Source organism: Dromiciops gliroides, chromosome 3 (genome assembly GCF_019393635.1).
Source record: "Dromiciops gliroides isolate mDroGli1 chromosome 3, mDroGli1.pri, whole genome shotgun sequence".
In the NCBI taxonomy this organism is placed as follows: Eukaryota; Metazoa; Chordata; class Mammalia; order Microbiotheria; family Microbiotheriidae; genus Dromiciops; species Dromiciops gliroides.
Genome location: NC_057863.1, coordinates 68,241,027 through 68,267,804, shown reverse-complemented (window position 1 = coordinate 68,267,804; position 26,778 = coordinate 68,241,027). Strand labels below are relative to the sequence as shown.

At 52.3% G+C, this 26,778-nt stretch overlaps 3 protein-coding genes across 17 annotated transcripts in view; all 3 read left to right on the top strand.

Moving 5' to 3' along the window:
* The window catches only part of SPEG (striated muscle enriched protein kinase), an 84,066-nt gene extending 80,702 nt beyond the window's left edge, over positions 1-3,364 (top strand). For all 8 annotated transcript variants that reach the window (XM_043994748.1, XM_043994747.1, XM_043994755.1 and 5 more), the window contains 3 exons: positions 1,294-1,369; positions 1,832-1,981; positions 2,119-3,364. In XM_043994748.1, coding sequence (XP_043850683.1) covers positions 1,294-1,369; positions 1,832-1,981; positions 2,119-2,311 — 419 coding nt within the window. In that variant the 3' untranslated portion in view covers positions 2,312-3,364. The remainder of the gene's footprint in view (positions 1-1,293; positions 1,370-1,831; positions 1,982-2,118) is intronic.
* Positions 3,365-8,733: 5,369 nt separating this feature from the next.
* SPEGNB (SPEG neighbor) lies at positions 8,734-10,821 on the top strand. Its single transcript, XM_043991616.1, has 4 exons — positions 8,734-8,855; positions 9,421-9,728; positions 10,352-10,493; positions 10,683-10,821. The coding sequence occupies exons 1-4, from the start codon at positions 8,734-8,736 to the stop codon at positions 10,819-10,821; spliced, it is 711 nt and encodes a 236-aa protein (XP_043847551.1).
* Positions 10,822-12,376: 1,555 nt separating this feature from the next.
* On the top strand, positions 12,377-19,295 carry GMPPA (GDP-mannose pyrophosphorylase A). Of its 8 annotated transcripts, none has more exons than XM_043998198.1 (14): positions 12,377-12,466; positions 13,219-13,280; positions 13,439-13,536; positions 13,975-14,078; positions 14,360-14,546; positions 14,811-14,870; positions 15,258-15,388; positions 15,851-15,865; positions 16,664-16,798; positions 16,926-17,023; positions 17,266-17,312; positions 17,506-17,598; positions 18,430-18,598; positions 19,022-19,295. In XM_043998198.1, the coding sequence occupies exons 2-14, from the start codon at positions 13,241-13,243 to the stop codon at positions 19,120-19,122; spliced, it is 1,278 nt and encodes a 425-aa protein (XP_043854133.1). In that variant the 5' UTR covers positions 12,377-12,466; positions 13,219-13,240; the 3' UTR covers positions 19,123-19,295. The 8 variants fall into 8 exon arrangements, with proteins under 8 accessions (XP_043854133.1, XP_043854131.1, XP_043854132.1 ...); XM_043998196.1 differs by having other exon boundaries at positions 12,415-12,614; XM_043998197.1 differs by having other exon boundaries at positions 12,418-12,590.
* Positions 19,296-26,778: the final 7,483 nt, after the last annotated feature.

Sequence of the window (26,778 nt, the reverse complement as noted above, 5' to 3'; positions counted from 1 at the left end):
ACCACACAGAAAATATTTAGAAACTCAGAAATACGTAAAATAAACATAATGATTCAGACTTCTTCTCTGGTATCAAGGGAAGGCCAAACAAATTTATGTGGATTTTCCAGACTTAAGGGGTGCTGTACTCCTAATCCTTGTGATGTGGAAGGGATAGCCGTACGCATGAGTTAGAGGCATCTGGTGGCCAACCTATGTCTATGGCCCTTGATGCTATCATTCATTCATTTGGCAAATTAAATTTAGCAAATGTTTGTTAAGTGCTTGCCATGTGCAAGGTATGGTGTTAGGTGCTTCAGGGGTACAAAGATGAATAAGCAAGGGTCTAGTCTTCAAGTCAAGTAGGGCAAGAAGATGTATAACCCTAACTATAAGAAAGAAGTAGAGAGTGAGTAAAACAAAGAGAGCTAGAGATGCATTACTCTGAGGTTTCAGAGGAAGGAGGATAGGTCACCTTCCTTTCCCTCGAGATTTGAAGAATGGGAGATGGAGAAGTAACTAACGTATTCTGCCTTGGCAACTGTTCAAATAATGGCATTTGCTAGAAACTGAGAGATGTGTTTGGAGAAAGAGCTGGCTGGTTTCCCTCAAATATAGGAAGGAAACAAGTATTGATTAAGGGCTTACTATGTGCCAGGGACCATGCTAAGCACAGGGAGGAGAATTATCAGGAGATAGGACTAGGAAGGCAGCTTGGAGCCATGAGGGATGTCTACAGTTAGAAATTGGGAAGAGAGCAGAGATGGCAAATGATTTAGTGAAGGAATGGTCAAACAGGCAGTGGTGAGTACGATGGCCTAAAAACAGAGGGAAGAAAAAGTACCCAGAAGAAGGGTGTTAAGGGTGTCCAATGTTGCAGAGATTTCAAGGGAGGTGAGGAATAGGAAGAGACCACTGGATTTGGCAGTAGAATGATCATTGATGACCCCAAAGGGAGACATTTCAATGGGGGAAGTAGAAAGGAACCTAGATTACTGGGAGTTAAGGAGTGAGTGGAAGGTGAGGTAGAGGTATCAAGACTAGGTTATCCTTTCTAGATATTTAGAAAAGAGGAAGGAAAGGTAGATTGGAGTTTGGTTGACAAGGGTCTTGAATGCCAGTCCACAAATTTGGATTTTATTCATCAAGTGATGGAGGCTACTTAACAACTGTAATTGTTTTGAGGGACATGGTGGGTGGGGGCTTGGCCCTCTCACAGCTATTCCTCGGCTCCAACAGGCAACACCCATGCCCACCCAAGCAAAGCCACTATACACAGGTAGCTGAGTCAACTCTGTCTCTGTCTCTTGCCAGCTCCTGAGATGGTGAAAGGCGAACCCATTGGCTCTGCCACAGACATCTGGGGTGTTGGTGTGCTCACCTACATCATGTGAGTGATCCCTATCCTGAGGAACCCATTCATATGCTCTAAGCTCTGGCCTTGGGACTGCCCCACCTCCCTCTGCCTGGGTATATTCTGTTCTCACTTCAAAATCCACCTCTGCAGACCTGGTGGGTGAGGTAGGGGGGCACAGTAGGAAGAGTGTTAGGCTTAAGAGTCAGCAATGAAGCTCTGAGATCCCACTTCAGGCACCATCTTGCTGTGTGATCCTTGGGCGAGTTAACATTGCCGAGTCTTGGTTCCTCATCTGTAAAGTGGGATGATGCGATTCGATGGACTCTAAGGTCCCTTCTGGGGATTTTTCCCTTTCTCTGTTCTCCCATTTTAGCTCCTGGTAGCTCCTTCCCCAGAATTCTGTGCATTCCTGTGCATAACACAGTTCTAATCATTCCTTCCACTCCAATTGCCTTCCTGTGCCCAACACTGATCTTTGGCTGTGTCTTTCCCCAGGCTCAGTGGACGCTCCCCATTTTATGAGCCAGACCCCCGGGAGACAGAGGCCCGGATTGTTGGGGGCCGCTTTGATGCCTTTCTGCTGTACCCCAATACCTCCCAGAGTGCTGCCCTCTTTTTGCGCAAGGTTCTTTCTGTCCACCCCTGGTGAGTAATGAGGCCGCCCCCTTCCCTATTGGCAGCTTTTTCTAGTGCCGGGCCTCCTGTCTTGTGTGACCCCCCCCCCAGCTTCCCTGGCATCTCTCCCAACTCATCCTGCTCTCTGATCGCTCCTTGTTTTCTAGGAGCCGGCCCTCACTGCAGGACTGCTTGGCGCACCCCTGGCTGCAGGACGCCTACCTGATGAAGCTCCGGCGCCAGACGCTGACTTTTACCACCAACAGGCTGAAGGAGTTCTTGGGGGAACAGAAACGCCGACGGGCGGAGGCTGCCACCCGCCATAAGGTGCTGCTGCGCTCCTACCCTGGCAGCCCTTAGCCTCCCGGACCTCGGACCCCTCCGGCCTCCCGGCCCTCGGGCTCTGGGATCCCTGCAATCCGGCTCCTGGACTCCCCTGCCCTTGCACACGGGACATTCCAGGGGCTTATGGCAGCACTGGGGTAGGGTGGGGGGAGACAGAGAGGCCAACGGGGACCGGACACCACCAGCAACAGCCAACCAGGTGGCATTACCTCATGGACCCACGGGCAACGGGAGCCCCAGGGATAGCATAAGCCCCACCTGGGCTACGCCGGGCTTCAACCAGGCTGAAGGACTGAGGGTTGGGGGAGATGAGGGACAAGAAGAGAAAGAGGACTGGGGTGGCGGGGGCAGAGAGAAAGGGACATGATGAAGGGGAGGCCTCGGAGGGGGTCTAGCTGTTGGATGGGGAGCCCTTGGGGGAGATCGAAGGGAACGATGATGAGGCTGGGTGTGAGCACCATTACTGAAGAGAAGAAAGTGCAGGAATAGGGAGTGAGACAGCCGGCAGCATAGGGCCGACGGGATGGGAGAGATCAGTGGAAAGAGTGATAAACCAGAAAGGTGGGAGCAAAAGAGGGGACGCCAGTTAGGTGAGTGAATGATGGCGCCTGGGACGCTGGGGAGGTGTTCAGTCTGCGGGAGTTGAGATTAGGGGGCACTGGGTCGCAGAACCAAGACTGTCCATCTTAGATAAGGAGGCTCAAGGACAGGATAGCCTAGAGGTTGGGAATCAGTGAGGCTGAAGAGCTCATCCTTCCTTTGCTCTCCCCTCTCTGCCCAGTGAGGGGGGAGGAAGGGGTCTTGCTCCTGTCCTCTCAGCTTGTGGCCCAAGGCTTCTTGCACCGGGCTTGAGATGGTCCCAGCACCTTCCTCCTCCCGCCCCCAACCCTCGCAGCCTTTGCCTTCACCACCCTCATATTTATTTATTTATTGACTTTTGTGAAGTTTTCCCTTCCTCTCTCCATCCATCCCCCAACCCCTCTCTCCAGTGTTGTCCTGAGCCCTGCCTATCTCTCCATCCTCCATCCATCTGTCTGTCTGTCCCAGGGCCAATAAAAACAACAAGCACCAGGGAGACCTTTGTGTTCTGTCTGGGGACTTTTCTGGACTGGGGTGGGGGGGTGTTGATGTGAATGGGGGAGGGGGAGGAGGGCTCCTTTTATTTTCCTATGGAGCTCGGTTCTTAACTTGGGGGCCACGGATGGGACCATGGATAGATTTCAGGAGCTCCATGAATCTGAATGGGCAAAAATGGCCATTTATTTTCACTAGCTCTTGGTTTCCTTTGTAATCCTATATATTTTACACAATTAAACACTATTTGGAGAAGGGGGCTATAGGTTTTACCAGACTGTCAAACCAGTCCCTGACACGAAAGTGTAAGCTAGACCACTTGAGGTAGCTAGCAGGTGCCATGGTGCACAGAGCACTGGGCCCAGAGTCAGGAAGACCAATGTGACCCTGGGCAAATCACTTCATCTGTGCCTCAGTTTCCTCACCTGTTAAATAAAGATAATAATAGCATCTACCTCAGAGAGTAGGTTGTGAGGATCAAACAAGATATTATTAAGTGCTTAGCAAGGTGCCTGGTGCACAGTAGGCTCTATATAAGTGCATATTTATTCCCCAATTACATCCGTGAAGTCTTCTCTCAAACAACTGCCTATTATACTGTTTGGACCCCGATATTGACTCCTCCTGCTTTGCCCCATCACTGTTTTCCTTCCTTGTCTGGGATCCCGACCTTCCTTTCCCCAGTCCCCATCGTCTCTGTCCAATCCTTTCCTCTCCTTTACTAATGTCTAGACCAATTTGGTCCTAATAAATAATACAGTCCTGGGACAACATCTTTCACCAAGTGAGAGCCCAGGAAGTGAGCCATGCTCTGATCTCCAAGAAGCCACATTGGCATGGTAGCCAAGTAGAACTTTGTAATAGGCAAGAAACTATAGGTGAATGGGTCCTGGAGTCATTGTGGTCAGCCCAACCTGACCTCCCCATACCTCTTCTGGATAGGCTCCTTACCTCTCTGTCTTCAGCTTCCAGCCAAATTCTATTCTCAATCCTGAGAATAAATGAGTTCATATTTGTAAAGCACTTGGCATAGTGCCTGGTACACAGTAGGCACTCAATAAATACTTGTTTCCTCCCTCCCTCCTTCTGTCCTTCCCCATTTTTCCTTCCTTCCTTCCTTCCTTCCTTCCTTCCTTCCTTCCTTCCTTCCTTCCTTCCTTCCTCCCTCCCTCCCTTCCTTCTTTCCTTTCTTTCTTCCATATTCCCTGCTCAACACAGCCAGACCCAGATCCTAGCCCAGTTTGTAAACCATTCAGTATTATGAGTTTGCATTTGTATAATTCTTGATGGTTTACAAGGCAAGTTCCTTCAAATCACTCTTTGAGGTGGGAAAAAACAAATAATATGCCCATTTTACAGATGAGAAAACCTAGGATGTTCCAAGGGCTTATGGAGGCACTGGGGTGGTGTGGGAAGGACAGAGAGGCCAAGGAGAACCAGAAATTGCCAGCAGCATACAAGCAGGTAGCATTACATCATGGGCCTATGGATAACGGGAGCTCTGAGGACATCATAAACCCAATCTGGATTAGGAAAAAGTTCATTTGCCAAGGATCACACAGCTTTTAACTATGTAAGCCTAGACTCAAATCCAGGGCTCCAGAATCCAGATTATGCCATCTTGTTTCCCAGATGACTGCTCAAACATCTTTCCTATGTGGAGCTCTGTGCTAGGTACTAAGAAAAGACACCAAAGAAGAAGAGAGGACAATATAGAAACACATGAAGAATACCCATAAGCAGGCACCTGACCAGCAGCAGCTGCACCGTGTTGTGGGGAATGTGCATATGGGTAGTGACAGGACCCAATCAAGGACCCCTTACCTGGGCCTGTGGGAAATGTAAAGTAATTCTGCCTTTAACCACAAGTCATTGTGCTGCAGGCTTTTTCTTCTTTCTTTTTGAAATAACTGAATCATCCCATTAGACCTGGAGGATCCCATTAGACCTGGAGGATCCCATGAAACCTGGCAGGGCTTAGCCAAAGGTTTATACAGGTCCTGAATAAGCTGCAAGATACCTGGAGGGGTCAATTATGTGCTCCCACACCTGTCTATGGCCCAGACCTGGCTATTCTGAGCTGCTGCTCAGGAGGGGATCTTGATTCTGTCGATGGGAAGGGATCCCAGAGGTCATTTTACAGATGAGGAAATGTGGCCCATTCCTGACCATTACATTTTCTAACCTATTAAGAGCTTCCTGGGTGGCAGCTAGGTGGCACAGTGGATAAGGCACTGGCCCTGGATTCAGGAAAACCTGAGTTCAAATCCGACCTCAGACACTTGACACTAGCTGTGTGACCCTGGGCAAGTCACTTAACCCTCATTGCCCCGCCCAAAAAAAAAAAAAAAAAGCTTCTTGGCTCCTAGCTTGGTCATCCAGAGCTGGACTATAACTCTGATCAATCCAATCTGGAAGTGCCCTAGAGTCTGGGGTTTGGGCCAACTTGTCCTACAGCCTAATAACCTTTTTATTTCTTCTTCTTCTTTTTTTTTTGTGAGGCAATTGGGGTTAAATGACTTTCCCAAGGTCACACAGCTAGTAAGTGTTAAGTGTCTGAGGCTGGCTTTGAACTCAGGTCCTCCTAACTCCAGGGCCAGTGCTCTATCCACTGCGCCACCTAGCTGCCCCAGCCTAATAGCCTTTTGAGGTAACACTTTCCTCTGCTACCAGGGCTTCTCCCTCAGCCTTAATATCTCTGCCCTGGGTGAAGGAGAAAAAAAAATCACCTGGCCTGGAAATGGGCTCAGTGACCATTAAGAGTCTCATGACTTGGAAGAAGCATTAATTGGTAATTTTCTTTCCTGACACTTGAGTCCAGCTGCTCCGGGACAAGAGCTCCCAGGCTCTCTGTCCCAGCTCAGGCAAGCCCTTCTTTGGGCTCTCTGGTGAAGAGGATTCTAAACTAACAGGATTTTAGATTGAGGAAAGGATTTTATTTTTCCCTATGAAGATGGAGAAGAAAGACTTCCACTGCATAGTCAAACAGAAAAAGCTATTGAGTCAGAGGACCTGGGTTCAAATCCCAATTCTAGTGGTTGCTACTTACATGACCTTGGGACAAATATCATTTCCCTGGGCCTGGTTTTCTTCACCTATAAAATGAAGGGGTTGGCCTAGATGGCTTCTGATGTCCCTTCCAGCCCTACATCTATGAGTTTCCCAAAGTCGCAGAGGTCATCATAGGGTTAAGGCTAGAAGAGAGCATAGATATCTATTTGTCTAACCATCTCATTTCTTTTTTTTTTTTTTTAAGTGAGGCAATTGGGGTTAAGTGACTTGCCCAGGGTCACACAGGTAGTAAGTGTCAAGTGTCTGATGTCAGATTTGAACTCAGGTCCTCCTGACTCCAGGGCCGGTGCTCTATCCATTGCGCCATCTAGCTGCCCCTGTTTTTTAAAATCATATTTTATTTTTCTTAATTACATGTATTAACAATTTGAAACATTATTATTTTTAAATTTCGAGTTCCAAAATCTCTCCCTCCCTTTTTCTTCTCCCCACTCCACAAGGTGGTAATTTTATACATAACCCTCTCATTTTAGAAATTAGGAAATTACTTTCCCAGGTTTATACTGGATTTGGAGATGGGTTCTTTGACCCCAAATCAAGTATTCTTTCCACTATAACATTCTGCCTCTCTAACCCATACTCAGACCTAGTCCTTTGGGTGGCTTTTGTTTCATTTCCCCAGACATCTAGACTCTCCCCCATGATTCAGTCAAACCCAAATCCAAAGGATGAGGTTATGTCTAATTAGAACTTACATTTAGGGGAAGCTAGGTGGCACAGTGGATAGAGCACCGGCCCTGGAATCAGTCAGGAGTACCTGAGTTTAAATCCGACCTTAGACACTTAACACTTACTAGCTGTGTGACCCTGGGCAAGTCACTTAACCCCAATTGCCTCACTAAAAAAAAAAAAAAAAGAAAAAGAACTTACATTTATATAGGATTTTCTTCACAACAACCCATTTTCTACAAGAGGTAACCGATGCTCAAATAGGTTAAATGATTTGCTTAAGGTCACCCAGCCACAGAAATGTCAGATCAAAGACTGCAAGGCCCAAACTAGTAGGAAACTGTGGCCCAGAGACATGAAGGGGAAAGGGACAAGCATTTATTAAGCACCTACTATGTGCCAGGCACTATGCTAAGATCTCTGCAACATCTTGGTGAGGTAGGTGCTTTTACAGTTGAGGGAGCTGAGGCAGACAGAGGTTAAGTGACTTGCCTAGGATCACACAGCTAGGTTAGTGTCCGAGGCCACATATTAATTCAGATCTTCCTGGCTCTTAGACTTATCCATCGTACCCCTCATAAATGAGTTGCCCAAGGTCACACAGGTCATCAGTTGAGGAAATATCCTAGGTTCACAGAATAATGAATATAGAGATGGAATGTACCTTCCAGGTTACTGAGTCTAACCTTCATTTTACAGTTGAGGGAATGACTCCAGTTCTCTGACTCCAAAATCCAGTGGTATTTTCACTATAGTACATTGCATCTCTCAAGGGGATGGGGAGTCAGGAGCTTGGAAGCAGGTGGCAGGCACACCCATCCTCAAGAAATCATTTGATCCAGTCTTACCCAATACTCTGAAAACAGTACAGAAAAGAGTGTGTTAGGAGGGGTGGGGGCTGGACTTCCCCCACCATTCCCTGTGTCCTCCTATCAGCCCATTGGTTGGTATTAGGGGTGGGGGAGAGGAGCACTGGAAACTCCTGGGCAGAAAGTTCAGACTGGCTCAGGACTGGGCACCAAGGGTTCTGCCTGATTGGTCACAGTGACCCTGTTAACGTCTTGTGATTGGTCGAGTGGGGTATACCTGAACTTCACCCAGAGAATTGCACTTTCTGCTTCTATCCTCCCCAAGTGTTCTGCTGGGGAGGGAGGGGTGGGGCGGGGTGAGGCGGTGTCTTGCTGTCCAGCTGTCGGTTTGCTGACGCTATGGGGGCCCCAGCGCCACTCGGGTTTCCCCCACGGGTTAGCAACTACGGCTGAGCCAGCATCCCCGGCTTCCTCGGGCTAAATAAGGATCCAGCTCAGGCTGGGTAGGCGAAGACTGGGGTCTCGGGGGGACCAGGGGCAACCACGCCAAACAAGGCGAGGAGGGGAGCTGTATATAAAGCCAGGGGCACGGGGCCACCTGCCCTCCCCGTCCAGTCCTGTGCTATCCTGCCGAAGGCTAACCTAGCCCTTCAACCCAAGCCCTTTCTGTAGGTCCCTCTGCCCCCAGCTCCGTGGTGAGTTCGGACCTTCTAAGTGTCCCATTCAGCTTCTGCTCTGGGAGGGAACGGTTGGGTACTGGGGACGAGTTTCTGTCTAGGCCTTGAATTCCGTGGTCACCATCTGCTCTTCCAGATGTCCAAAGCAGCTCCGGCCAAGAAGCCGGCGGCCCCACCTCCAGGCTGCACCCTGGACATCAATGACCCCCAGGTGCAGAGCGCTGCCATCCGCATCCAGGCTTCTTACCGGGGCCACAGGTGAGGGGGTTGGAATGTCTCGGGGTCGTTCCCGGGATCAGTAGGACATCTCTGAGAAAGCGACATGGGGGAAGAAGGGGGGGGAGAGAGAGAGAGAGAGAGGGAGGGAGGGAGGGAGGGGGAGAGAGGGAGAGAGAGAGGGAGAGAGTGTGAGAGAGAGAGAGAGAGAGAGAGAGAGAGAGAGAGAGAGAGAGAGAGAGAAATGCACAGAGGCACAGAGACAGATACAGACGGACACAAGAGACAAAGGGAGGCAGTGAGGGAGACAGAGACAGTCAGAGACAGAGAGACAAATACGGACAGAGAATCGGAGACAGAGAGATGGGTGGGTGGGGGAAGCAGTCAGGAGAGCGCATTTGAGCAGGGTCAGGAGGCGTCTAACTGAGGACCTGGGCTATGACCCAGAGGTCAAGTGAAGAGAAGACTGTGAGTTATCATATGTGGTCAAAAGTTTGAAGAAAGACTAGAAGGGGAACCCACCTGGTGATCCGTCTGCTGTTGGGAGAGGATTGGGGTGGAGTTGAGCCATTAGGGACGGGTTCGAGTTTGGCATTGACCTGAACAGGTCCCGGAAAGAGTTGAAGGAGAAGGGGCCACCACGCGTGCTGCAGCCGCTACAGGACGTCGTGCTGATCGAGGGAAGCGCAGCGAAGCTCTCCTGTCGGATCTCGGCTTTTCCTGACCCTTTTATTCGCTGGAGCAAAGATGGCAAGGAGCTCCGAGATGGGCCCAAGTACCGCTACATCTTCGAGGACCCCGACGTGGTGGCGCTGGTAGTGCGCGACGGAGAGCTAGCTGACCTGGGTCAGTACAGCATCAACGTGTCCAATCCCTTCGGCGAGTGCTCGGACTCTGCGCGGATACTCGTGGAAGGTATGACCTTCTAGGTCCCTAGTCACATCCACCTACATTCGGAGTTTGTTGGGCATTCCGGGCTTTCTCGTAACAGACCCATTTCCCAGAATACCCTATCAATCTTGACCACCAGCCTGAGAGGTGGGTGGGGCAGTTAGTATTACAAAGGTCGTTAAAACAGCTCGCCTCAAGGTCACGAGAGGTTGCCTAACCTCACGAAGTTCCCCATAGGGACTGAGGATAGGTTTTAAGTATCCGCACCACATCGTCTTCATCTGTAGATACATACCACATATTTTTCTAGCTCTAAGGTTTGAAAGAGTGCTTTCTTCACAATAACCCAGTGAATTAGGTGGTACATGTATTAACATACTAATTTTACAAATGAGAACCGCTTGAGGCTCAGAGGTTGAGTGACTTGCTCAGGGTCACGCAACTATCAAAGAACAGGAGTGGGATTTGAACACAGTTCTTCTGTCTTCATGTCCAGTGTAAAATGAGGAGATTGGACTATCTCTAAGATCCCTTTTAGCTCTAAATCCTGTGATGGGCAAGTAGCGGGAGAGGAGACGGGGAGGAAAGAACTCTTCCTCATCTTCCCCTTTGCCTCCTTATCGGTTTCCTCCCGTCGCACCCCACAGTCCCAGCCAAGATCAAGAAGGGACCAGACAATACCAAGGCACGCAAAGGAACTACGGTGACGCTGACCGCAGAAATCCTAGGCGAGCCAGCTCCTAACGTAGGATGGACCAAGGACGGGCTGGACATTGAAGAGGACGACAGGCAAGAGACCGGGCTCTGCGCAGGGGATGGAACTCTGGGCGGGGCCTCGGGTAGGGGTGGGGGATGGGCCCTGGAAATCGCGGAGGCCTGGGGGATCGCCAGCACTGACAGCCTCTCTCTCTCTCTCTCTCTCTCTCTCTCTCTCTCTCTCTCTCTCTCTCTCTCTCTCTCTCTCTCTCTCTCTTCCAGGGTGTACTACGAGATCGGCAATACTAACACCACGCTGACCATCCGCCGGGCCACAGCACAGGACAGCGGCAAGTACGAGGTCTACGTGGAGAACAGCCTAGGGATGGACCAGAGTTTCGCCCGCGTGGATGTTGCCTGAGGGATATCTTCGGGCCTTTCATCAGTGTCCCTGGTGCCAACATCCCTTCCTTCTCGACCTGCAGATAATAAAAGTTATGGTCGATCTGACATTGCCTGTGTCATCTTCCAATGGGGAGGCAGGGGGAAAGGGGAGTCCCATTCCCCAAGCTAGACCTAGCCCTTCCGCCTCCGTATATCACACATGTGAAGGGCACAGAATATCAGAGCTCGAAAGTATCTTAGAACTCAGCTAAGAGGCAGCTACATGGTGTAGTGGAAAGAACACTGGACAGAGGTTTCAGGCGGAGTCCCAACTCTCACATTGCAGTGTTAGCTGCGAAAGTCACTTAGTGAACCAACTAGTGTTGCAGAGGATAGAGTGGTGGGGGCTTGGTTTGTATCCTGCAGTGTGATCCTAGGCAAGTCGCCTAACCTCTCTAAGCCTCGGTTTCTCCATCTGTAAAGAGGGAATAATAATAGCACTTACTTCCTAGAGTTAGGAAGATCAAATGAAATAGCATGTGTAAAATAACATATGCAAACCATACAACTATATAAATACTAGCCAATTCTCTCTGAATCAAAGTTTTTTCATCTTCAATCAGGAAGTGTTTATTATCTATAAAAGGAGAGTGGGCAAGTAGGTGCCTCCGTTTCCTTGCCTGCAAAATGGGGGGGGGTGTACTTGATTTCCAAGGTCCCTTCTAGCTCTAAATCTATGATTTTATGACATGTTGGAATAGAGTAGAGTCTAATGTCTCTTCCAGTTCTATTCCTCTCCATCACCAAATGAAAGCCTCAGAACTAGGTGGCCCTGTCCTAGCCTCTTCCTCCTCCTCTTCCTTCTTCCCCTCCTTTTTTCTCCTCCCTCTGCCCTTCCTCTTCTTCTCATTCTTCCCCCCTCCTCCTGCCCTCCTCCTCTTCCCTTTCTTCCCTTCTTCCTCCTCCTCCCACTCATCTTCTCCCTCTTCTCCCCACCCCTCCTCCCTGCTTCCTCCTCCTCCTCTTTCTCCCCCTCCTACCTTCCCCCTTCTCCTCCACCAGCCCCTTCCTCCCTCTCTTCCTCCTGTTCCATTAACATCTTTAGCTTTGCCAGGCTACCCTTCGTTCCCCTCACCCCACCGGATCTGGGTGAGCTTTTTCTAGCCTTTATCTGCTTGCGTGGAACCTACTCTCTGAGCCCCCATCCCCGCTACACCTCGTACCCTGGGAGGGAGGCATCGTGGGGTGGCCCAAAGAGCCTTGAATTTTGTGTCAGAAGACCTGATTAGCTTTGTGATTTTGGGAAAATTACATTCTTTTTCTGGGCTTCAGTTTGCTCATTTTTTCCTTTTATTTAAGAGGTTAATCTATGATTACATTATGTATGAAGTCCTTGACAGCTCCAAATCCTACAATGGTTTTTCCCTTTTTCAGTCCCTATTCATGAGCCCCGCCCTTCACCGGCTCTATCCCAACCCTTTAATTTATTTCCTCGCCCCCTAGCTCTTGAAGCTCCGCCCCCTCAGAGGTCTCGTTTCAGTAACTCCCTATGAGGAGGGAAGGGAAAGCTTCAAAACTACACCTCCCGGCATGCCCTCTCGAGGAATTATCGCGAAGTCCGAGAGGACACGTGTGCGGAAGGATTTTGGAACTGTCGAGGGATCCCGGCGCGACGAATTGATGTGAGGGGCAGTAGGGACTCCCGAGTCGAGCAGCTCCCCCGCCCGCGTGCGCGTGCGCGTGCACGATCCCCCTCCGCAGGCACCCACCCCCTTCCCGCTGGATCGGGGCGGGGTGTAGGCTGAGGTGGGCCGTGGGTTGCGGACCTGAGTAAGAGCCGCCTGGGGCAGTTCCTTTGGGAGAGGTTGGAAGTTGGAAGGGGTCAGTGGGAGTTCAGGGTCTGGGGAGGGGTCAGTGTCAGGCCCAGGGTCAGTGGAGATGGGGAGGGGGATGAATTTGAAGATCATTGTTGGGGTTCATCATCTGTACTGCTTGGGGGCTCAGCGTCTGCACCATAGAGATAGAGGGTGAAGGGCGAGGGGGGCGGGTCAGACTGAAGGGTTCAGGACTCATGGAAGGGTCAGTGTTGGGTCTCAGGTTCTGTAGAGATCCGGTTCATTAGGGTTCAGAGTCTCATACTTGACGGGGTCTTTTGGGGGGTTCATGGATTTAGGGTCTGGGCGTGGAAAGAAATTGGGGGTGGTCTGTGACATTCGGTCTAGTGGGAGCAGTGTCTGGGTTTAGTGGCCTAGGTTTGGGCTTGGAGGCTCTGAATGGGTCTGGGTCAGGGCTCAGGGTAATGAAGGGGGTGTCTGAAGGGAATCTGTGGGTCTGAGGTTGGCTGGGGGGGTCAATTTTGGAGTCCCTCTGAGGATTTGGGGTTCAGGATCTGGGAACCTTTGGAGTATGAACAGGGTATGTCTGGGGTTTTCAGGGAATAGGTGGTCACCTTCACCATGCTCAAGGCAGTCATCCTGATTGGAGGTCCCCAGAAGGGTGAGGTACCCGGGCTTACAGTCTGTCCGCCATCTTTATATCCAGAGGGGCCTGACCTGGGGGGTTGGGGGCCTGGGAGTGAGAGTGGCTGGGTGTCCTGGTGGGGTGGAGGTTCAGAGAGGGAGGACCCTAACGAAGGCCCCTTACCCTAACCCCAGGGACGAGATTCCGACCTTTGTCTTTTGAAGTGCCCAAACCACTCTTTCCCGTGGCGGGAGTCCCCATGATCCAGCATCACATAGAGGCCTGTGCCCAGGTAACTCCCCCAAAGCAGTGTAGACCCTCCTACCCCAAGGGATGCTCTTTCCAGGAGCTCCCCATATGCTTGAGCGGACCCTTCCCCTCACCTTTCTCTAAGAGTCCAAGACCCTTGCCCATCTCTTGGTGCAGAATCTGGAGTCAGAGACCCAGGTTCAAATCAGCCTTCAAGACACTAGCTGTGTGACCCTGGGCAACTCATTTCACCTCTGTTTGCCTCAGTTTTCTGAACTGTAAAATGGAGATAATAACAGCCCCTGCGTTGCAGGGTTGAGAAGATCCGATGAGAATATGTCTTGAGCATACTGCCTGGCATACAGTAGGCATTTAATAAATGCTTGTTTCCTTTCTTCTCAGTACTGTCATTACCCTCCCCCTCCTCTGTCTTCCCCTATAACCCTGAATATTTCTCTTCCTAACCTCAATGCCTTCAAAGGTTCATGGAATGCAGGAGATTCTCCTTATTGGTTTCTACCAACCAGATGAAGCACTGACTCGATTCTTGGAGGCTGCTCAACAGGAGTTCCACCTTCCTATCAGGTGTGGGGGTGGGGTGGGGAGGGGTGATTCTGCCTCAGTGACCTCCAGGGTGGGTCCACTTAGATATCTGTAAGTTTATCATCCTAAGGAAAGGAAGTTCTGTGAGAAGCTGTCATTCCATTGAATTTCCAGGGTCTGAACTGGAGGGGGTGGGGAGGGGCATGGGGAGGGGGGCATGGCTTGAGTGGAGATGTCCCAGAGATGGATCAGAGACTTAGGCCCAAGGGAGTAGGTGCTCCTCGCTAGATCTCATCTGCGTGGGTCTGGTCTTTTGGCTTCAGGTACCTGCAAGAATTTGCCCCGCTGGGGACAGGAGGTGGTCTGTATCATTTCCGAGACCAGATCCTGGCAGGGAGTCCTGAGGCCTTCTTCGTGCTTAATGCCGATGTCTGCTCAGACTTCCCATTGGGTGCCATGCTGGAAGCCCACAGACGCCAGCCCCATCCTTTCTTGCTCCTTGGCACCACGGTGAGAGGGATGGGAAGGTGGGGCACTGATTCCGAGGGGGTGCCAGGGGTCAGTAGAGATGGGGATGTGCCGGAGGGGCTCGACCTTGTTCTAGATGACATAAGAGCTTGGAGAGCAGCCATCCATCCCCCAGTGCCCTCTTGCTCTTCTGTTCTGGTAAGGTAGAGGGGGGCTGCCGTGAAGGACTTCCATGGTCGGGCAGTTGTTGTTTGAAAGGAGTCAAGGCCCTTCCCCCCAACTTGCTCCCATGTCTCTGTCTCTCAGGCAAACCGGACTCAGTCCCTCAACTATGGCTGTATCGTGGAGAATCCTGAAACCCATGAGGTAGGGAGAGGCCAAGACAGAGGGGAAGCCAGACTCCTGTTCCCTGGGCTGCCATCCCTGCCCTGAGGGGGTTGTGGTTGTCCTTGGCTCTTGCTGGGTGTTCCCTCATTCCATCTCTGGGTCCTTGGAAGGTGATGTTGTTGCCTCAGTCTCTTTCCCTGGCTCTTGTTGCTAATAGCAGTGACTCCCCCAGGGGAGCTCTGCTCCACCTTGAGCCCCCCAGCATCCCTGAGGTCACAGACCTTTAGGCGAGCCTGGCTGTCAGTGCCTTCTCGCCATCTGTCCTCAAGTGAAGCTCTTGGTTCCTGAGCCCCGTTGAGTCTCCTGGGAGCAGCAGCCATCATCCTTTTCCACCCCCCCCTCCCCATTTCTTCCCATCCCCTTCAGGTTTTGCACTACGTGGAGAAACCAAGCACCTTTGTGAGCGACATCATCAACTGTGGCATCTACCTCTTCTCCCCGGAAGCCTTGAAGCCCCTTCGTGATGTCTTCCAGCGAAACCAGCAGGACCGGCAACTGTGAGATGCAGACCTCTAGACGTCTCTTCTCTGCCTGGTCCTGTCCTGTTCCCTTTCGTCTTGGCCCCATCCTGTCCACCCTCTCCCAGCTCCTGTTCCCTCTTCCTCTGGTCCACCCTCTTCCCTTTTGGGTTTCACCCCCTCTTGGTCAGATGACTTCAGAAATGGGTCCCTCAAAGAACCCTGCCCCTACCCCCTGCCTGTCCTGGGGTCATCTCTGCATCCTCTTGTTCCATGACCGCAAGTCTGGGGCACTGGGGACCTTTTGTCCTCCTGAGATCCCCGTGTCGGCTCTCATGTCCATTTCCTCATCTCATGCAGCCCCTATTTCATGCCTCATTCCTTCATGTTTACCATTCTCACTGTCTCGGCCTCTCGGTCCATTTCCTTTTGCTTCTCTGTTTGTTCCTGGTGTCTTTTGTCCCTGCCATCTCCCTCTTCATCTTTTTCTGGCCTCACCAGCTGTCTTGATCTGGGGTGAGTGTCTGTCTCTGAATCAAGGGACAGGGGAAGGGATAGAAATGGAGAAGGGCTTTAGGGCCTGTGAGGGCATAAGGAGAGGAAGGAATAGCAGAGGCCAAGGCAGATCCAGGCTCTTGGGTCCTTCCCCCTCTAGGCTTTCCCACAGCGTTGGGGCTGCATGTGATGATAGAGGTGGGGAAGGAGAAGGGTGGAGGGTGGCACTGTGATCGCCTCATCGCCTTGGGGGGGTGGTATGGTATGAGTACCTGAACATCTTTGGTGTCGGTGAGTGCCTCCTCCCCAACATCTGCCCAGGGATGTGCTGAAGGGAAGCAGTGTCAGACTCAGATAGAAATAGGGGCCACTAAGCCATATGTGAACATCTCTTTGGCTGCCACTGACTTAGAAAACCACACATGAACATTATCTGTGTTGTATTATTTATTTTGTTAAGTACTTCCCAATTACATCTTTTTTTTTTGGGGGGGGGTGAGGTAATTGGGGTTAAGTGACTTGCCTAGGGTCACACAGCTAGTAAGTGTCAAGTGTCTGAGGCCAGACTTAAACTCAGGCCCTCCTGACTCCAGGGCCGGTGCTCTATCCACTGTGCCACCTAGCTGCCCCCCAATTACATCTTAATCTGATCCGGGGGCACTCGGGAGTCTTGTGGGCCACAGGCGTGTTGGACATGTTCGCTGTCTGATTCCAGGCCACCAAGTCCTTGGAATGTGCTTAAGTAGCTGGACAGTCCCTCAGACATCACCACCAAACTTCCTTTTCCCCTGCACCCAACACCTCCTTGATTCCCCTTAGGGACGGCTCTTCAGGCAGTTGGCCTGGGGCAGGGACCATCCGGCTGGAGCAGGATGTATTCACGGCACTCTCCGGACAGGGCCAGATCTACGTCCACCTCACCGACGGGATCTGGAGTCAAATCAAGTCTGCAGGGTATGGAGGCTATTACAGTTGGAGTGTACTTTGGGGATTCCATCTGGAGAGAGCTGGGGTGGGGTGGGGTGGAAGGGTGTGGCGTCAGGACCTCTTTGCCTTTGACCTCCTCTTCATGTCCCCACAGTTCTGCCCTTTATGCCTCTCGCCTCTACCTGAACCGATACCAAGTCACTCACCCCGAGCGGCTGGCCCAGCTCAGCCCTGGAGGCCCCTGCATCCGAGGTAACAGCTCTAACCCTCCCCAGAGTCAATTCAGACACCAGCCTCTTGTGAGCTAACCCTTACTATCTGAAATGCAACTTTTGATAACCTGCATCTGAGACCCCCAGTCCCTTCTCTTCCCCCTCCCCTTCCTCTTCCCCTTCCCCCTCCCCTTCCCCTTCCTCTTCCCCTTCCCTTTCCCCTTCCCCTTCTTAGGGCTGGTTTGGGATGTTTTTCCCCCAGGCTTTCTCTTTTGCTTATAGGAAATGTTTTTATCCACCCAACGGCTAAGGTGGCCTCATCTGCAGTGGTGAGTGGGGTCATAGTTCCAGGGCTCCTAGGGAGAGGAAGTAATGGGAGTGACCTCTTGTCTCTGATGCCCCTGCCTCTGCCTCTAACTAGCCATGTGACTCAGCCAACCCCTGCTCTCTGGGCTCTTCACTTGTCAAATTCAGAGACTGTACCAGATAATCTCCAGCTCTAATGCTGTGTTCTCTCCATAGCTTGGTCCTAATGTCTCCATCGGGGAAGGTGTGACTGTAGGCGAGGGCGTCCGACTCCGAGAGTCCATTGTCCTCCACGGTGCTACTCTGCAGGTATGGGGTTGGATGGGGGCTGTGAGAAGGGAGCCCGAGTGGAAATCCCACATTCCCTGGGGTCTAAAGAGAGCAGACTTTTGGGTTCCCCCATACTTTTGTACTGCTTGATGAGCACAGGAGGGGTCAGGGTCAGCACTAGTGCCTCAGCTCAGTCCAGGTTACTGCTAATAATGGCTGCCATTTACATAGTGCTTTCAGTTTGCAGAGTCCTTCACGTGCATTATCTCCTTCTGTCCTCACAGCAACCTTGTGCATAGGGTCCTGTTATTGCCCCCATTTTACAGATTTAAGTGTTAAGTGGTTTGCCCAGGATCACTCATGAAGAGCTGGTAGGTGTCTAAGGCATGCTTCAAGCTCAGGTTTTCCTGATGCCAATCTCTGATACCTTGGCTGCCTCCTACAAGGCTGAGACCCCATGAGCTCGAAGTCAAAGATGAGGACCAGGCTTGATAGGAGTCAGGAAGAAAGAGGCCCCAGAGAAGTGTGAGGCCTTGCTGTTGGCATGGAGCACTGAGATTTACCCTGATTGAAGCCCCTGCTGTATATGTTTTTGTCTACTTTGTGGCAATAAACACTTAAAAAACCCCCAACACTATCGTACTCAGAAAATAGCACTATGTGCTATTTTCAGGGAAGAAGGAAAATGGTTGTGACTTGTCTTTCAGATGAGCTGGGTGGAAGCAGTGGGCAGGTATCGCCATGGGCGGCACCAGTGAGCAGTGCTGCTGGCCTCCCACAGGGAAAGGGGGAAGGGGCCTGGGGCTCTTAGCTCTGGGTGGCAGAGGTCTGGACCCTGATGACTCCCTTCCCTCCTCTCCCCCACCACAGGAGCACACGTGTGTGCTGCACAGTATCGTGGGCTGGGGGAGCACAGTAGGACGGTGGGCCCGAGTGGAAGGGACTCCCAACGACCCCAACCCCAACGATCCTCGGGCCCGAATGGACAGTGAGAGCCTTTTCCGGGATGGCAAGTTGCTGCCTGCTATCACCATCCTGGGTAGGGGAGATGACTTCCTGTGTCCGGGTAGGGCAGGGAGTGGGAGGAAGGCTTGGTGCCAGGGGAAGCAGTGCCCAGAGCTGCTGTTGCGGTCCCAGTATCTCTGGTACTGGTTTGGGGAGACAGGGAGCTGCCCGGACTGTGTGTGCCACCCATTCTGTGCTGGGTATAGAACCAGTGTGAGTGGTAGCTCATGGGGGCATCCACAGAAACCACCCTGGGCCTCACTCCCCCACCAGGGACTTTCATTCCATTATCGACTACACTGCCCAGCCCACCACCCATGGCTGGGGCATCCATGTCGCTCCCAGAGGACATGAGAGCCGACATGGGGATCTCAGGAGGAGTGGCCCCTGACTCTCACCCCGATGCCTTCTCCCTTCTTCTTGACGACTCCTTGTGCCCATTCTACTCACCCTGCAGGTTGCCGGGTTAGGATTCCTGCCGAGGTGCTGATCCTGAATTCCATTGTGTTGCCACACAAGGAGCTGAGCCGGAGTTTCACCAACCAGATCATCCTCTGAAAGGGGATGCCCCCTGCCCCTCTCCAGTGAGCCTCTTCGCCTCGCTGCTCAGGAGAGGCAGGGATGGAGTCAGTTGAGCTGAACCTTCAACTGACTGGTACTCTGGGGCCGAGGGAGATATGTGGGTGGGCTGGGCACTCCCTTTCCACCTCCCAATAAACCCCGATGAACCTTGGAGCTAGGACTGTCTCCCGCCTGTGACTGGAGTGAGGGGGGCAGCTGAGTCAGGGCCCCCCCACCCCCCCACCCACATTAGCATTTAAATTGGAGTCTCTGGGCTGCAGGCTCATGAATAATGAATCTGGATTCCTGGTAAATCTCCCCCCCTTCATCCTCTTCTACTGCTCAGGAGGGAGACACACATTGCCTCACATCCCATCCTGTCTCCCCCCCCCCCAAAAAAAAAAAAAAACCAAACTTCGCCCAATACACAACCCACACTCGAAGCCCCAACTGTTGCCCTCCCCACAAAACTGAACCTCTCCGGAGCAGAAAGGATCGCTTACCAAGGAGAGTGGGAAGCATCTAGGTGGGTTGGTCAGTACTGGGGAAGAGCTGGCATGGGGAGCTCGAGGCCTGACCCAGTGTGTTATGGACGGGTTCCCCCTCGGTTGGAGCTCTGCTCCAACCCCCACCCTGCTCCGCTTTGCTGGCTCCATCTGCTACCCAAGTTGCACTGTTAGCAGAGAAAGCTCTTTCCATCTCCAGTCCCGTGTCCCTGGCTGCTGCTGCTCCTTGGACTCTGGGTTCGATGCTGCTGTGGCTCTCGGTGAGAGGGACTGTTTAATAAGGGCTGGGGGCAAGGGAGGCAGTCAGCCAAATTCCAGCAGCCATCACAGTTGCTCTGGTCATCTCCCCCTTCCCTGCCCTGACGCTTGAGACTTCATTTTCAAACCAAGGGATCTGGACTCAGAACAAAAACTTTGTCCCCAACCAATGTGCCTGTGACCCCCATGTGCTCCCCCCTCTCCCCCTTCTCCCAGCTGTGGGTGCGGAGCTTAGTTGCCAGATGAGCTGGTAATGATCGTAATCTGCTAATTGAGAGGAATCTAATTACCCGGAGAGAATGGGGGGGGGGGAGTGGAGAGGAGGAGGGTTACCAGCAGCAGGAGGTTATGTGTTTCAGGGTGGGTTACCGATGTGAGAGCTTAAGCCTGGGCCCTGGGGAGGGTTGGGGAGGCTCAAGGAACACGGGCAGTATTGAGGGGCCCACTTGAAGGGCAGCTCTAGGCATCAGACAAGTGCTAGGTTTAGGGGTTCATAGAAATCAGGCTGCTGTGGAGAGTGGAAAATGCATTTTCCTGGCCCATACCCCCTAGAGGCTGCTTGTGAAGGGAGAACAGGAAATAGCAGCTGCTTTCCCTATCACTGTTTCTCTCTTTTGCCTCCCTGTCCCTCCCAAACTAGGGTTTTCCCCCCCTTTGGGGGTGGAGCTATGGTTTTCAGCTTGGTACTTGAATTCCCTCCCAGGTGCAGCACACATCCCTGTGAATGGAAGGAATTGGGGGACACATATTGTGGGACTGGGGTCTTGCTTCCCCTCCTGACCCTGCCGTTCTGTGTGACTGGTAGAGGCCACGGCAGCTCCGTCATAAATATGATAATTTAATTATTTTTTCAGCAAAACACCGTGAAATCCAATAAGTCTGTGTCAGGCCCTGGCCTCCGGGACCCCCCCCCCAGCCCCCACACCACACACACACACACACACACACACACACACACACACACACCCCACTCATTGGGGAAGGGGGAGAGGGTCTGGATATTTTGTGGTGTGTATGTTGGGCTGAGTGGGTGAGGAGCTAGGGGAAGGGAATAGGAATGGGAGAGAACTGAAATCTTCCTCACACCAGTTCTCTCACTTTTGGGTGGGAGTTGTCAGGAGGGAGGGGGGCATTATGTTCCTGTGGGGGTAGGACAAGAGCTTAAATGGAAGAGAAAGGCGTGGAACGGAGGGCAGAGCATAGACCGGTACAGGGAGAGACAAGGAGAGAATTCAGAAGAAGGAGACGTTTTCTGGGGCCCAGATTCCTTGTTTCCAACCTGGGATGAAGTGAACTCCAGGAAAGAGGAATGTTGGGGTGAGGGAAATTTACTAGGCTATAAAATAGGAGGGAGTGGGTGAGTAATGGAGAGCACAGAGATGGGGCTGGAAGATGGGGATGGGTACACTGATGAGGGGTGGAGGAGGGGAGAGGGATGCGGGGGAGGTGAATGCTCTTGCCATTAGAGCTCTTCTTTTCCATAAAAAGCTTATTCTGTAAAATCAGAGAGGGGGAGAGAGTACTAGTGCGGGAGAGAGGGGTGGGGTGACACATGGGGAAAAGGTAGGGATGGGGATTCCAAACGGGGATGGATTTGGACTGGCATCAGGAACCAGAGAGTACCGTTCTGGGATGGAAATGAACACAACCCCAAAACTGGGACAGATAGGGTCTGGGCTAACGATGAAGACAAGAACTGGGACTAGGATGGAAGATAAGGGATGGGGAAGGAGAAGTGCCTGGTTTGAGACTTTTTGGATCTTACTAACGGAACAACTAAGTTACTTGGAGAGCCAGGATCCATGTTCCCTTCCCCCTCTCCCTCCCCCAAGCACTTAGCAGCCATTAGCTGGGGAGCAGATTGCAGCACCCCCCTTCCCCCACCCTATGGAAGCTGGCACAGCTGGGCGCTCCTCCACATCTGCCGCATCAGCACTGAACACAGCTGGATGCACCCAGAGCCGACCCCCCCATCCCCCCCTCCCCCAAAAGAGGGAGGAGGCTGGGTAGGGACAGTTCTGGGGATGTCCCTCCTCTTTTGCCTTCTCCCCAAGACAGAAAGACAGAGAATCACACTATGACACAGAGGCCCACTGACACGCACAATGAAACACAGATACACCCCCTGACAGACATACAAACATGATGTACTGATAGACACAGACGTGAAAACTGACAAAAACACACAATTACTCTGACAGGCTCACACACCTTCATTTTTTTCCTCCCACTCTTCTCCTCCCCCTTTGCTTCCCTCACTAGTCTGTTCCCTGTTTCAGCACCCTATTCTCTCCCTCTCTACTTCTCCCAGGACCTGGGCCCTTAGGGAAGCACAGCGTGTCCTATCCTCAGAATTAACTGCTTCTGGTCTGGGCCTGGGGGAAGGCAGTATCCCAACTGGCTCTCAAACCTGAAATCGCTGGGGAGGTGTCTGAGGCATGGCAGAGAGGAAGCAAGATGGGCGGGAGGATGGGGGTGGTGGTGGGGGGAACGACCACTTGCATGACCATCTCCACGTGCCACATAATAGCCAGTCAACCCTTCTCCTTCTGTGACCCACAAGGCATATTGAAGAGGATCCCCCCACCATCCCCGTGGGTATTGACTGTGCCCCTGGCCTCACCTTGTTGAATGAACTTATTTCCTAGGCTTCTCTGTTTCACTTTTCTAGCATGGCCCCTAAGGGTAAGCACCTGCCCCTCAGCAATGTAGGTTCTGTTATCCTTCTTCCTGAGGAATCGCTGCTCTCTGGAGTATGAAACAGTTCTGGGCTCTGAGCTTCAAATTACCTTCCTTGTCAGCTGTCCTACTCCCCAGACCCTAGTGGTTCCCTATTCCTTAGGTCCTTCCACAGTAGTTCATCCATCTATCTTTGGGGCATGGTTCTGTTTAGGCTGAGGCTGCCCTGGGAGCTTGGAAGAGGGAATTCTCCCAGGTCTGCTACTTAATGGGGACAGGCTCTCCCTCTTTGTCCCTACGCTCTGAAGGTCTCCCCACTCCATTCCCCAAATCACTACAGATTGATTATCTAACCCCTAGCATCTGACCATCTCCTCCTCTTTTTCTTTCCCTGTCTCTTCTTCTGATCCTCTCCTCCCCACCCCTGACCTCCCTCCCTCCCCCCCTCTCTCCACACACACACACACACACACACACACACACACACACTCACACACTGATTAAATCAAGACCCACCTCCCTCCCCCCATTTTCCCTCTCCGATCTTCACCACTTGGTTTTCTATCCCTCTCCTCTCTTCTCCCTCCCTCCCTTTATCCTCTCCCCTCCCTTCTTCTCCCCTCCCTTTGCTCTCCTGCCCCTTAGAGCTTTAATCCCTCCTGCTGCTTTGCTGCCTTATCTTCTCCCAGCAGCTTTCACTGCTGCAAAGCCCTCTCCCCCTCCTTCTCCATCTCCCTCCTCCCCCCACCTCTATCCTTTTCTTTTTTTTCCCCTTTCTTTGACTCCCTTTGCTCCCTGACCTCACCTCTTTTCCCTCTCTATTTTCCCACTCCCTCTGACACTCATCTTTTCCATTGTCACCCCTGGATTTCACCGTGTCCTCTGGACCTCCCTCTCTCTTTGACCTTTCCCCCTCTCCACTCCCATCCCTCTGACCTCCCCTCTGCACCTTATCTCTTCCTGTACCCCCTACTTTGATTTCAACTGCCCCCTGCTCCCTCCCTCCACCTCATTTATCTGACCTTTTTCCTGCATCTCATCTTTCTGACCCTTCTCTTTCTTTCACCCCATCTTTAACTTCTCTCCTGTTCTTCATATTTCCCTGTATCCCATCTGTCTCTCCACTCCATCTCTCTGCCATCCCTCTCTGCTTTCCCATTTCTCTGATTCTTCCCATTTGCACCCCATCTCTCTAACCTTTTCCCTCTGCACCCCTACTTTCTATCTCTGGCTTTTCCCTCTGTACTTCATGCTTACCTCTGCATCCCATGCCTCCCTCCACATTTCTCTGAGCTCTACTACTCCCTTGGAATCTCTTAGTCTCTCTCCCTTCCCATCTTTGCCCTTTCCTTCATCTTCATCCCCCTTTCTTTGTGACCCTTCTGCACCCCATCCCTCTGATCCCCATATCCCCCAATGTATACATCCATTGCCATCTCTATTTCTGACCTCTTTCCTCCTGACTTTCCCCTTTACAATATCTCCTCTCTAGTCTTTCCCCCTCTAGTTGTCCTTGGTGCCTTTCTCTGTCCATCTATGACCCCCCCCCCTTGCCCTGGCTCTTCTCCCCAGCTCAGTCTAGTAGTCCCCTTCCCCCACTCCCCAAATCTTGGCTCTAGCCCCTTTCCGTCTGAGTCACTGTGGAGTGGATTTGGCTCTCAGGGAGGCTAGGGGTTGGGTGGGGGGGGGACAGCGACGGAAGACGTTAGAGGCAAGAGTAGAAGGTTCACAGTAGGGGACAGGGGTGTTTGGGGTGATATGGTAGGGCTATGCGGGACTAGGGAAGTGGCAAAGTGGGGTGGTATCGGCGTGGGTGGGCTGGGGGCAGAGCCTCTCCTTCCGGGACTCTAACCCTCTTCAACCGCCTCAGATCACGTCCCGGCCTCCCCGCCCCCCCTCCCAGGGACTCTCATTAACCGCTTCTCCTGCCTCGTCCGCGGCATAAATAACCCAGATAAATCAGCCGCCGTCCGCCCCCCGCCCCCCGGCCCCCGCACCGCCCGTTTGTCACCGCGGAGCTCGCTAGCCCCGCTCACCAGCCCAGCCCCTGCATGTCCCCCCCACCCCCATCCCCTCCCACCCGCTACCCACTCCAGGGTACTGGCTCAGCACTGCCTCCCCCCCCCCCTTGGGTAGGTAGTGGGGGACACTAGGGGCTGCTGGGGAAGGGAAGCCCTTGGGGGAGGGGTGACTTGGGAGGGGGTGGGGGTGGTGGGAATCCTTGGAGGTGAGGAATTGGAGTCGGCCTGAAGAAGGAAGAAAAAACGAAGCCCTGCAGTGTAGGGTTTTTCGGGAGGTTTTATTTTGGGGGGGGGGGAGGATGGCGATTGTTCTGACCTTAAATGAGGAGATGCACATACAAAAATCAGGGGGTAGGGACCAATTTAATTACACGGGACGGGGGGGGGAGGGCTGGGGGGGTGTGGTAAGATAGGGTCGGGGTGGGGGGAGGAAAAAACCACATAAATTCTAACGATTGGTGGAGGCTCCCTGTCCTTTCTTTACTTGGGAGGTGGAGGACAGCCCCAGGGAGGGTCCCTACGTTTTCCCTTTGAGGGTTTGTGGGGTGTATCTGTGCGTATGTGGGGGGGCAGTTGTAAGGGATTGACATGGCTCAGGGGGATTGTATATATAGCTCTTTGCAGCTGTTTCCCAGGTCACAGGGTCTTCCTTTCAGGCAGCTTGCCAAAACCGAACTACAGGTTTTCAAATGGACCCCATCCCAGCTGTGCTAATCCTACCTACCTGCCTGTCCCCCCAAACCTGAATTTCTCTGTCCCTTCCTCTCCCCACCCACTCAGCTGCTCCCAGTGCTGTCACCCAGCCTGACTGTGCAGATATCCCTTCTTTTTTCCTTGAATCACTGTCTCAAAGCCCATCATCTCTGGGGGGCCCTCTTGGAGGTGGGGTAAGGAGAGGAGGACTGAAATGTCTGCCAGCTTCCACAGGGAACAAGAAGAGGACAGGGAAACATACCCTCTGGGTTTGATGGTAACTCCCAGCAGTACTTCAGATCACCTTTCAGGAGATGCTCCCATCATACATCACCAGGGTCTTTATGATGCCCCTACCTTCGTAGCCTAGTCCAAGCCCAGACCAGTTCTAGCTGACCTTGATACCCCTTAAAGAGGTCTCTAGAGATGGGGGTGTGTGTATGTGGATATAGGACAAGTCTGCATTCATGTGGGGGAAGCAAAAAAGGAATTGGGGGGGAGGATGGGCTATAGGGATTGGGGAGGGGGAGGAATCTGGGCTGGGCCCCAGGGACCGGCTGGGCAATGAGCCGGGGAAGCAGCCGGGAGGCTAAATGAGGGAGATTATCACCCAACTGCAGCCGGGCAGGGAGAGAGCAGAGAGGAGGCAGGGAAGCGGAGAGAGGGGGGGGTAGAGTGGGAATGGGGGGCTACAGGGGAAATGGGGGAGCGACCAGGGGTGAAGAGTTAAGAAGATGGGGGCTTGGGGAGGGTGGTTTTGGAGGAGCAGTGGGGCGTAGTGGCAGATGAGGTAAATGGGCAAAAGGGATGAGGGGTTGAATATATGGGGACATTTCTGTGGAAGACAGGTGATGGAAAGGCTGGGGAATGGGGGAACTGCTTGGCGGTGCAGAGGTTGTTGAGGGGTGGGTGGTACCTGTTCACATTTGCTTTGTGTTTTAAGGATTTGAGAGTTGTCCCTTGGTGGTACCAACTCCTCCACCACAGAACCCCCCTCTCAAACATGGTGATACCCCTCTTTTCCATCTGCATGTGGAATTTTACAGCCACATTATTGTTTGAGATAGAACTTTTTCCTGCTTTTCCCACAGGGAAAAAAGGGAGGGGTGACGTGGACTTACTATGCATGCCAGTGGGGAGCAGGGAAGAGGGGATCTAAGGTTTTGGAAAGACTGTGAATTTGGGGAGCGAGGTAAGAGCATGTGGGTAATTGGGGATTAGGTATGGGAGCCTGGGAGTTTAAGCTTGAGATGGGGAGAGGTGGCCAGGCCCCTCACTTCCTTGGCAAAGACCCAGACTGAAGTAACCTTAAAAAAGCAATTAAATCACCTTTAAAAAAACCCAGTAAAGAAAAATCAATACTGGGAGAAAGGGGAGGAGAAGGAGAGAAGAGGGGAGAGGAGGATGGGGGGGTGAGTGGGAAGGAGGGGGAGAATGGACTGGAGACTGGAAAAAAGGGGTAGTTTAGGAATAGAGAGAGTTGGGGCATTGATAGG